We start from the raw sequence: 12,506 nt of genomic DNA, 5'->3' as shown, positions 1-12,506 counted from the left end.
GTTCTGATTCAATGTACCTCTGCCTTAGTATTTGTTTTCTCTTCCCCATTAGTAGATTTTGGAGTGTGCTTGTGGAGATTTGTGCCCTTTGAGCCAGAAGGGCATTACTAAGTCAGGTACTGATATAAGAAGAGGAGGCCTGGGGTGCATAATCCCAAAGATTTTCAGTAAAGTTGAGGTAAGAGCTCTAAAGCAGGCCACTCAAGATCTTCCACTGCAACCAATTTAAAGCATATCTTCATAGAGATTGCTTTGTGCACAGGGGCATTTTCATACTGGAACAGGTTTGGGTCTCCTAGTTTCTAGTGATGGAAAAATTTAAGTCTACTGCATGCAAAGTCATCCGATACAATTGTGTGCCTCCAAGTTTGTGGTAACAGTATGGTGAAGAACTGCATATGGTTGGAAAGTCAGGCGTCCCAATACTTTTATCCATAAAGTGTATAAAAGTCAGTTCACAAAATTCCATTTAACTGGTATAGGAGTAGTTTTTCCTAATCAATATTTGCAGGGGCAGCAAATTTATGCTCTTCAAATCTGCTGTTTAAAATTGCGATATAATATTGATCAATTTTTTTCCTAAAAGTATCTAACAGAGCATATACTCCTATATAAAAATAAGTTTCTGTTTTTCTCAAAGGTTTTATTTTACCGAATTATTTAAGAGACGATCGGTTTTAATTTACCAGCTGAATTCTCAAATCTGATTGGTCATAAGATTTGGATTAGTATAAACGCACAGTTTGGATTGTAACAAAAACTTCTTTCTAATAAATTAACAATATATTAACAGCTCACCTCCATTTTATACAATTAATTATAGTTAATTCATTATAATTAACAATATACTAACAGTCAGATGTGCCACATAATTAATATCATAAATATATATTTCTAATAATATAGTAATGTAATAATAATAAAAAATATACTTTGTAAAGATTTCCAGATGTGTGTGTTGTTAGCTTTTTTTTCATCAACTTCAAAAGAGGGAAAGATGGATGGTGACTGTTATATTTGTTATAATGTAAGTAAGGACAGAATCTCACTTCCAACATTAGCTGTAACTATAAACTGTTATAAATGTCATTCAGTAATGAACAAAACAATTTGTAATCGAAGTCAATATCGATTTGGTCAGAGTGTATTCACCACCCCAGTGTGCATTGTTGTTAATTTGACAGTTTGGTTAATGATGTTTTCTTCCTAACTTACTTGTTTTTCTGTAATATGAACGTCTGTAATACGTGGTATAAATGGTAAGTTTGTGTAGTGGAATGGTTTTCTTCTGCCTTCCCGGCTGCTTCTCTTTTGACCAATTTATTCAGTGCAATTAATACATATTGAACCTCCGGTTATGTGTTAACAGCAAGCTACAGCCATATGTCACAATGGGGCGGCGTTACAGCGTAAATGCGCAATGCTGTAGCAAGCAGGCATACACGGTGATGCGATGCTCGGTGCGAGGAAGTGCGCCTTTACCTAATTTGGCTGCACAAGAGGAAAATGCCGCATACCACTGCAGGAAAACCTTAGGGAACATGGGATCGGTCTTCTGCAGGTGGCTTTCTAATCACCTGATGCTGCACCTTGACACTTAGGAGAGAAATATAAAATGATGCCTGGAATACATAAAATGAATTTTGGGAAATAGAAGCCCATGAGAATTACAAGGTACATCCACAATATAAAAGTTATTAAATAATGCATGGATGATGATGATGGATTACTGCCAAGAGAGTGAACATTCTTAGTAAGTATGTACTTAGAAAAAACAAGCGCCTGCTGTCATTTCCACGTTATAATTCAACTTGCTATTGGCACTCTAAGATGCGATGAAGGAGGTGAAGACGAGGAAAATAGCACTGAAGTGAAGCAACACTGGGATAAAGCCAACAGGATCTCGCACACATACATATAATGACACATACATTTAAAGCCAAATGTGGTACATAAAAAAAAGAAAAAAAAAAAAGAAAAGATCATAAACTAGTTGTAATGAACTGACATATTCCAAAGGATACTGTATAATGTAAAATATTCAAAAGTGCAACCTGGATTTACATTTACAGTACACACTCCTTTACACAAGTTATTCCAGTGGTCTCCAACATGTGGTCCACAAGGAGTCTGTGACAAGCCCGACAAGCAAATTCTATATATAGACTCAATTTTAAAGCTTAATTTTTTTTCATAATACTTTAAATAAAATGGAAAAGGAAGAATATTAACACTTTACACAGCATTAAAACGACATATTTTATCATTTGAAATGTCTCTCTCTCTCTCTCTCTCTCTCTCTCTCTCTCTCTCTATATATATATATATATATATATATATATATATATATATATATATATATATGTATATATGCTTGAGAGCATTAATTCATATTTTGCTGAGCCAGTATATAAAGATATTTAATTATTCCTTTGACAGATAATGGTGATTAAATGTTAACTACAAGCAAGAAATATATACGTGTCTATATTTATTTTGGTAATAAATGATATTTTTTGGAGTATATCAAACAAGTAGAACTATAGATTATTATAACATGTAAGGAAGAGCTCTGAGCTATGTAGTTTTTCACTTTGAGGTTTTCAGATGATATGTAGTATCTACACCATAACGTACAAAAAAGGTGCCGATGTGTTTGTGTGTGTCATCGTTTTTATGTCGAGAGTGACAGTAAAAACAACAACACAGGACTGTATGAGGATTTCAGAGGGACACGACTGGTAAATAATAGCTGTCTGGAGCACAGAAGTGCATTGTGCTCTGACGGACTTCAATACAGTAATTTAATGATGAACGCTTTAACATGAATCAAAGGAAGCTGGAATACAGATGCATTGATCTATAAAAAAATTTACGCTTACCTTCTTACTGAATTATCCTGGTGAAAGGACATCTGTTAGCCTGTGTGGATGTAAGAGTGTGTGTGCGTGCATGTGTGTGTGTGTGTGTGTGTGTGTCCATTCCACCTCCCTGCTGTTGTGTAACTGGGACATTATCTGGAGTCAGGTGTCGCTTTGCGACTTGAAGAGCCCGTGTGTGTGAGAGAGTGTGTGTGTGTCGGTCAACTCTCATGTGCATCTTACTACACTTTACAAATACTGTATATACATGATTTTAATAAACGTGATTATTTTAAAACAATTCTTTCTATTATTTAGGACCCTTATAATAATAATAATAATAATAATAATAATAATAATAATAATAATAATAATAATAATAATAATTAAAATGAAGATGGTAATGATGTAACACTTGACTAAGTGTCCTACGTGTATTTAAACATACTTCCTATTAACAATAATGGATACATGTTTTTGTGTGTGTGTGTGTGTGTGTGTGTGTGTATGCGTGCGTTATGTGTGAAAAGAAAATGTGTTTGTGTGTAGGGTAGTAAGCGTGAGAAAATACAAAAAGGAAATAATGTTCAGCATGTGCAGTATGTGTACATGCATATTCATGAGTGTGACTAAAAGAGTGAAGAAAGCATTGGAATAGAAACATGGACAGAGAGACAGAGTGTGTGAGAGAGAAAGAGTGTGAGAGAGTAAAAAAGAGAGAGAGAGAGAGAGAGAGAGAGAGAGAGAGAGAGAGAGAGAGAGAGAGAGAGAGAGAGAGAGAGAGAGAGAGAGAGAGAGAGAGAGAGAGAGAGAGAGAGTGGGTGACATTGAGGTGGTATGGTTTGGTTTCTACAGCGATCTCTGTTTCTGCTAACAGAATGGCACTCTGTTCCTCAGCCAGCTAAGCAAAGCAGGAGGAACAGATGGGCATTGATCATTTTAAACTGCCTGACTAACACAAAGACCAGAATTGTTAAAAAACTGTAAAAATGTGTGTGTGTGTGTGTGTGTGTGTGTGTGTGTGTGTGTGTGTGTGTGTGTGTGTGTGTGTGTGGTGTGGGAATACTTAATTATCTCTTTATGGGGACCCAATGTCCTCATAAAGATAGAAATGCATAAAAGCTTGGACCTTGTAAGGGACATTTGTCTGGGCATAATCAGTAACTGTATATGTGAAACCCATAGAATTAAAAAATAGACAGAGCAAGCTGGTCATTGATCTGCACAAACCCCCAAAATGATAATGTGCATTGGCACATGTGGTGGTTAACCGCAAATGATTGACATGTGCCACATTATAATCGAAAAAATAATAATATCTAATATTATATATATAAAATAAGAATGATCTACGTTGGCTGAGAGAGAGGGCACAATCATCAGTGTTTTTGCTGACTACAATTGATTTGGAGCTTCAATCCAGATAAAATGGCATTTCAGGCACTGCCACAATGTTTATTATGTTTAATATGATCATTCTCTATTTCCCCAGTTCATGCACCTCAATAATTCAATCGGAATTTTTTGGGAGAACAGTACCACAGTTGTATGACTATTGTGTCCAACTTTGGTGCACTCTCGTCTGCTTGACAGCTCACCTCACCTTCACTGTAAACCGACAGTCATGGACCAATAGTTCTAATCTGTATCTCTTATAGCACCTGCAAAGGGTAGTATTGGCCATTCAGCACCTGCACCACAGCAGATTTCTGCACAGGGCACACAACATAATCAAGGACTCCTCACATTCCAGTCACAGTTTAGAGTCTATAGAGAAGGAGATACAGGAACGTACACACTAGAACCAGCAGGTCCAGGGCCAGCTTTTTCCCATCTACCATCATCTTACTGAACTCCACACTACACTGCTAGGACACTGATGGCTTATTGATACTTTACTTTTCTATTCTTTGGTTTCTTATTCCATTGTTCTATTTAATCATTATTTTAAATGATGCTGTATATAATTCATTGTATTTACCAGATTATCCTTATATCTATATATAATCTGTATATACACTGTGTATTACACTGTGTTTAACCCAGCCATTAGGGGGGCACAAGCCAGTGTACTCTTAGTGCCGGTCCCAAGCCCGGGTAAATGGGGAGGGTTGCGTTAGGAAGGGCATCCAGTGTAAAACATGTGCCAAATCAAATATGCAGAGGAGGGACATGAATTATATTGGTAGAAAAATGCTGAAGATGGAGCCACCAGGTAGGAGGAAAAGAGGAAGGCCAAGGAGGAGGTTCATGGATGTGGTGAGGGAAGACATGCAGGTAGTTGGTGTGAAAGAGGCAGATATAGAGGACAGGGTGGTATGGAGACGGATGATCCGCTGTGGCGACCCCTAATGGGAGCAGCCGAAAGAAGAAGAAGATAACGTTTGTACAGTTGTACATAAATTGTACTTATCCCATATTGTACATTTTTATATCCCAAATTCTCTACACATATCACTACATATACTGTATTTAGTCAAATAAAGGCAAAATACGATATATTAATACTATTAACTAGTAAATCAATAAACCAGACTGAAAGCTGTTGGTAAAGTAAGAAATAACAGATGCCACACCACAAATTTATACAGTAATAATGTATGTCTTTAAATGTGTGGATGTGATGTGGCATACATGGCAACAATAGTAATCCAAGATTCATCATTTTTATTTAACCGTATGGTATGGACCATGTTTTCCCTCTTACACCAAGGAGAGTATACATAGATTACAATCTTTAGTTCATTAATAAATAACATATATCACATTTTAATGGTTTGTAGTTTAAATATTTCAAATTTCATGTCGGGAAATTTCCAAAATACCAGTTAACGGTGATAAAATGTCATTCTCTTATCTTTATTTCTCTCTCTCTCTATCATGAACACTATGATGTTACTGAAGTTATCATTAAGAATGATGCACTCAATGAATTAAATCCATTGACACAAACTACTTTAAATACAATGAGTAGTTAGTGATGAAGTATTCTTTTTGCATCCTTAAAGGAAAACTAACCTTTTTTTCAACTATTAGCTCAACCATTAACTATTAGCGCAGCAAGGGTTTACGCATGATGTGGGTTGCATGTGCTAGTATTCGAGTTACATAACTTACTCTGTGCTGCGCTGTACTGTAATTCGACCATGTTTTCTTGTCCTTTCCTATTCCTGATTCAGTAAAGGATATTTTTGCAAGATTTGTAGTAGAAATGTTTCCTACTGACAGTTGACAGCATCTTAGCGTTATGGATGCTTCATGGAGTTATACGCGGGAGAACTCAATGTCAGATTTACACTCTGCTGGTAAGATGGGATTCTGGTTCTTCCTCTTGGGTACTATCTGCTTGTATCTGCTGAATTTAACTATTTAATTTAGTATTGTTCATATGTAGTTTTGGTTTAACAGTCTGTTGATAATGTGCTTATTAGCAGTCTCGGGTTTGTAATTAAGTAAATTAAGAGTAAATTAAGAGTTTTAGTCTTCCGAATGCTTTGAATAATAGGCACTATACTGAATGGTCAAGGGTGTGTGACCATTACACACATATGTGATGTTAAACATCCAATTCCAAACCATTTATTCCTCCTTTGCTTTTATAAAAGCCTTCACTATTCTAGAAAGGCTTTGAACTAGATTCTGGCTTGTGGCTGTGCGACTTTGCAATGGTTCACCTACAAGAGCATTAGTGTTCCAGGGTTGAGGTCAGGGTTGAGGTCAGGGCTCGGTGCAGGACACTTGATTTCATCCACTCCAGCCTTAATACACTATGTTTTCACAGAGTATAGGTGCACTGCATTGCTGAAACAGAGTTTGTGACTTTTAGTTCCAGCGAAGAGAAACATTAATGCTACAGCATACAAAGACGTTCTATACACATTTGTGGTTCCAAATTTAAAGCAAGAGTTTCAGGATAAACCACAGATACAGTGTCTGTCAAAAGTGTGGAAACTCATTTCCACTTCACACTTTTATGGTTTTTGAGACATGTGTATGTTTCTTTTGTTTATATGCACCAAACAAGGAATAAGATAAAAAACACAGCAGAATTGCACAGTAAATTACTGGAAGAATGTTCTGTGCACATATATGTGGAATGTGACAATTTTGGCCCCAACAGAAGAACTTGTGTAAGATTAAGAGCAGGAGAAAAGATGTTAAGAGTCTCCCTCACCCTCCATGTCAAACATGAAGGTGAAAGCTTAATGGTTCAGAGTTGTCTTGGAGCAGAGAAGGTTGAAGACTTATTCCTTGTAAAAGGAATACTTCTTTTAGCTTCTCCAAAGGGGTTGCCTTCTACATACCCTCTGTCCTCTATATCTGCCTCTTTTAACCCAACTACCTACATGTCTTCCCTCACTTCATCTATAAACCTCCTCCTTGGTCTTCCTCTTTTCCTCCTTCATGGTGGCTTCATCCTCAGCATTCTCCTACTGATATACCTCATTTCCCTCCTCTGAACATGTCCAAACCATCTCAATCTCGCCTCCCTCACCTTGTCTCCAAAACGTCCTACATGCACTGTCCGTCTAATAAACTCATTTCTAATCCTGTCCACCCTTATCATTCCCAACGAAAACAAAAAATGCTTTAAAACCATGCAATTTCATGTGGACTGCGGCTCATTGGAACCGAGTTCACCATACAACAAGATGATTACCCAAAGCGTATGTGCAAGCTCTGTGCTATTAAGAGAGCAATTATTTAGCTGAAGTAATATCTATCATGAAATGTCCTGCCCAGTCACCAACATCCTGTTAAACTCGATCTCTAGAAATATCCAATTAGTGGAGAACTTTTGTTGCAAGTTTTACAAGAGGCATGACAAAGTATTTCAGATGAATATTTTCGGAGAAACAAACTGTCCGGATGCCAAGAGTGTGTAAAGCTGTTTTTTCATGTTAGCAGAGGATATTTAATTGAAAACAAAGTTAAACATCTGTACATTTATATATTTGGTCAAAGTTAATCTTTATACTGTTACATTACATGCAAGTAGCAGTGGGAAGTAATGAAGTACAAATACTTTGTTTTTAAAGTTTTCTGTTCTTTACTATTTATCTTTTGGACAACCTTTTACTTTCACTCGTTACATTTTTACACAAATATCTTTCCACATGATCAACATTTCTTCTTCTCACTGCGCCATTTTCAGCCCATCGACCTATTTCATGTCATTGCAATAATCAATTAAAAATTCAATCTACCACTGGTGTATAAAATAGAGCTAACAATGAGCAAGGCAGAAGGCAACAAGAAGTATGGGTTTGTAGTGATGTAAACATGACTGAGAACAGAAACATTCCTGATCATCATCTTTTCTCTGCTTGTGTTCTATATGGTGGTTGTTCAACCTGGTAGTAAAAACAGGTAGTAGTAAAGGCTACTTTTTACTTAAGTAAATGTCAGAGCCCAACCTTCTTTACTTTAACTACTTTAAAAAGTGTAGTCAGTACTTCAACTTTTACCAGAGTCTTTAAAAACATAGGTATCTGCACTTCTGCTGAATGGAAAGTACACACTTTTGCCAGCTCTGCATGTTTCTCAAAAACCATAAAAGACTCAGGTGTCCACACACTTTTAGTCATATAGTTTAATTGTTAAGCAACATTTTCTTTAATGGAACAGTCCATAGGAGGAGTATATTTCGGTCTCTGGTTAGTCAAAAGAATGGGAAAAAAAACACAATCCCTGTTTACTTACAGTATGACTTGAACACTACTAAATGTCACAAAACAACTGTTTGTGTGTAATTTTTTTTTTTTGTTAGTTTTTTTTATCACATTGTGGAAACCAAATCCTACACATGTATATGCAAAGAAAAATGCTGTTTTATATTGAGATTTTCTTTCTTTTAAAAGTAAATCATGTTGAGATTATGGATAATGCTAAGACACAATACTAAAAGTATTGTATAGTGTGTGTGTGTGTGTGTGTGTGTGTGTGTGTGTGTGTGTGTGTGTGTGTGTGTGTGTGTGTGTGTTGCCACCCATCTGCACATGTACAAATCTGTGATACACCACAGCAATGTTCTGTGTTATAGGACTAAATACCTGGGTGTACCCTGAGCTTTAAAGAATTTGAGTTAACTGGGTTCAGTGTTGTTTGTTAATGAACACTAACATTGAATTGAGCATTGAGCATTGAACATCGATTGATTCTAAATCATCCATAACCCTGTCTTAAATATGTGGTTATAAGCAAGGACATGGCATACAGTATAGCAAAATGCTCATGTGGGTGTTAAAATCTTTAATCGAATCAGTCTCTGTGATGTTCCTTACTTACGTAGTTGGCACATATAATTGTGTATTATCGTATGTCTTGCTTGGGTACACTGTACTTCAAAAGAGTGCAGTGATGCCTTCTTCAGGAGGAAGGCTGGCATGTTTAATAATGCTGCATCCCACAGGCATGCTGTAGAAATCTGAAAGCAATTTGACGACACTGCACACTAGTGAACACAAACAAGCACCGTAAGCCCGCCAACATACATCGCAGTCTATAATACGTAGGAATTAGTGTGTTCATTCTGTTAGAAAAGCAATATTGCGGAAACGCTGTTTTACTACTTTTTCGCATAAAGGATTTTTAAAGATTTAAAGCTAAAAATTGGGCGTCAACACAGAACGCATGTTACCTATTTCAGGGTTCAAATCTGCTGGAATTCAGACATATTCTTGTGTGCAATGAGGTCTAATACATCATGCCAGGTCTGAGACTAGGTAGAATGCCAGGTCTGTCACACACATGCATTATTTTACAGTACAGAGTGAAATATTTCCGAACGAACAACGTACTTTGGTTAAACCTGAACACATCTCAAAACTTCTCCAGAAAGAGTGGGACTCGTCAAAAGAATGTGCAAAAATGACTTATAAAAACATAATATAATAAAATAACACTCAATTATTGAAAGAGAGTAAAATAGCATTTTTCTAAATGGCAAAAGAACTACCTTAAATATATAAATCATGGACGCCCTAAAAGATTGCATGTATTGCATGTAATGGACTCCTCGTGTGTCACGCTGAAAAGCAGAATCCACAGTGCAAAGCCGGGAAATAATTTGTTTTCTGAAATAGCATGTTGTGCTTTTGGGTGTAAAAAGTAGTAAATCGTTCATAATGTTCACCGCATATTATCTAATCGAACACCTTACCAAGCCAACAGAATACGACTGTTGTTCAAGTATAAATGAGCTAAGGAGGTCTGTCTTTGCAGCGTCAATCATCTATCATCAGTGAAGTCATCTTGCTAATTAAGAATTTAACAGTCTTAGCTTGCTAGCTATGAACTACATGAAGACACACGCTAGTTAAAACTAAATACAGGGTTCTGGGTCATGTTCTGAGTTAGATAGCTTAGATGGGTTTATGAAATCTGTTTGGACTGCATCTTGGTGTGAAAATGATACAATGATGAAGTGTTCCTAAATATGCCCATGTACAACAAAAACATAAGCATAAAGAAACCTTTTAATGGTCTTAAGTATAAATGTTCTGCTTTTCTATCAAACATGTCAGAACGGTGCAGGTAAGTCCACCGTTTAACATCATTTTTCCAACAGCATCTGACTGGATGCTGAGAATCATTAATCAGTTACATCAGATGTGTCCAAACCTTTTCCTATGAGGGGTCAAAAATCTACTTTGACTGAGGCCTGTAAGTCAAAGGTAACTGTTGCATTATACCAAATTGTATTATATTAAAATTTAAATGCCATTATTCCCCACATTTCATTTATCCATTTCTTCTTCAGTGAAACACAAAGTACAATGAAAGCTTCGAAACAATCCCATTTATACAATATAGCACAATATAGTTCAATGGCTAATACACCTATTCCAGCTATTAGCATTTTGCCTATAATAAACTTGAGTAAAAGTTCAAAAGTATTTGCCTTCAACTGTACTTTAATATCCAAAGTACTATGATTTGTTATGGCTATATTGTTCCTATTATAATTTTTGTCACAACCACCACAAGCGGCAATCAAAACAAGTTCAAAACAGAGCATGAGCTCGACCCTGATTGGTGGTTTGCTGTGTGTTTGGCCAGTTAAGTTTTTATCCACTTATACGTAAAAAGGAACGACTAATTTCACAAAATGTAGTTGAATAAAAAGATATTTGACTTAAAAATGTAGTGAAACTAAAGTAAAAGTTCTGTCAGAAATGTAAAAAATTATTTTTGCATCCAGGTTGCACACACATTTCAAACAAAAAAGGGTCTATAGCAAATAAAAAATACGAAGACCTAAATATGCCATGAACAAGCTGTTTTTTTTTTTTTTTTTACATGGTACAGAAGATGGTGAGGGTTGCAAAGAGAACACAACATTAAGTCAGTAAGAAAAGAGTGAAAAAGAGAAGCCATGCCCAGCAGCATTCTGAAGCAGAAAGCAGCACTAAATCAACTGTATGCATAGGGAATACAAAAGCATCTGGTAAGAGTATAGCTTTTACTCCCAAGCAGAAAGAAGTGTCCAGTCAGCTATGAGATTCAGGACATATCTTCTATATAGCATGCAGGACAACTCTATTAAATATCTAAAATGACTATTTGTAGGTGAAGCCCTTTTTGTGCCAAATCGGAATCACATAGACAATTAATATTTTTGCCATTTTATTTACTAGTTTATGTTAAATATATGGTATAGCAAATAACACATACACATCTCTACTGACTGTCATGCAGTGCCACTGTGATTATATTTAGGCTGTTGATCCAATTAGATTTTCAGTCCTTAAGCTATGTGGAAGAAATTGTAACTTATGCAGGAATATCCACAGGTTGAAAGGGATGCACAGTAACAACGTATATTTGCATCGTTACTTAGAAACACATACCGTTTCTCACATCTTTGAATTAAATAGGGTAAATTGTGTTAAATGAAATGCTGACACAAGACCACGTGAGTGTGTCTCTCACCGTGTGTCTGTAACTATAGAAAACTGTTTTTGGAAAAAAAAGGTTTCATGTGCAGGAGAATGGAACACTAAAATACATAAATTATTATTATAAATTATTCACATTTATACTTTTACTGAAGTACAAATGTTAAAAAAGTCCTGTTACTTTTACCTCAGTCTGATTTATGTATGGGTGCATGTCATCCACCTGAATATATATACTTGAGTTGAGTTGAAGGTCAGTAATGTTTTTGCATTGCTGTGTTTAATATTCCTGCTCATTGTCTCTCAATATTACAACAATTTATTTGCTGTGGTAATACGTATGATACCTGATTTTTTCCCTTCACATCTTTATTCCCTTACACATTCATAATCTCGAACAGCTATAATAGATTGTAATAATGGGAAATAACAGAAAGTTCTAGATGTATTCAACTATATTCTAGTCAATTGTTGCACCGTACATATTTAAAAATATCACTCTGTGAATACACCGAATGAACACTTTCGTAAAAACTTAAATCATCGTGTAGTTGACTGTATGTTATCTATATATACTGTAGTTATATAAAATATGAGCTCTACGTTCTACAGCAACAATGCCAAAGAAGCGAGCGTCAGCTTCTTTTTTCTCCCAAGTACAGAGAAAAACATAAAAGAATAAATATGAATGGTTTTTAATTGTTTATGAAACATGTAACATAAGAAAGAATTTTTCACGTATAAA

The 12,506-nt window shown here is 35.8% G+C and overlaps 1 protein-coding gene across 6 annotated transcripts in view; it reads right to left on the bottom strand.

Annotated features, from left to right (window-relative positions):
- The window catches only part of cracd (capping protein inhibiting regulator of actin dynamics), a 48,094-nt gene that overhangs the window by 30,650 nt on the left and 4,938 nt on the right, over positions 1–12,506 (bottom strand). For 2 of the 6 annotated variants that reach the window (XM_083562969.1, XM_083562968.1), the window contains exon 2: positions 1,483–1,596. The exons of 2 other annotated variants lie outside the window; for them this stretch is intronic. In XM_083562969.1, the coding sequence (XP_083419095.1) occupies positions 1,483–1,543 (61 nt within the window). In that variant the 5' untranslated portion in view covers positions 1,544–1,596. Of the gene's footprint in view, positions 1–1,482; positions 1,597–2,882; positions 3,059–12,506 lie in introns of those variants that run through there. 2 more of the 6 variants (XM_083562970.1, XM_083562972.1) reach the window with 2 other exon arrangements.

The sequence above is a fragment of the Silurus aristotelis genome (assembly GCF_946808225.1).
Source record: "Silurus aristotelis genome assembly, chromosome: 15".
NCBI lineage: Eukaryota > Metazoa > Chordata > Actinopteri > Siluriformes > Siluridae > Silurus > Silurus aristotelis.
Note: the sequence above shows the minus strand (reverse complement) of the source record. Positions and strands in the feature narration are given on the sequence as shown.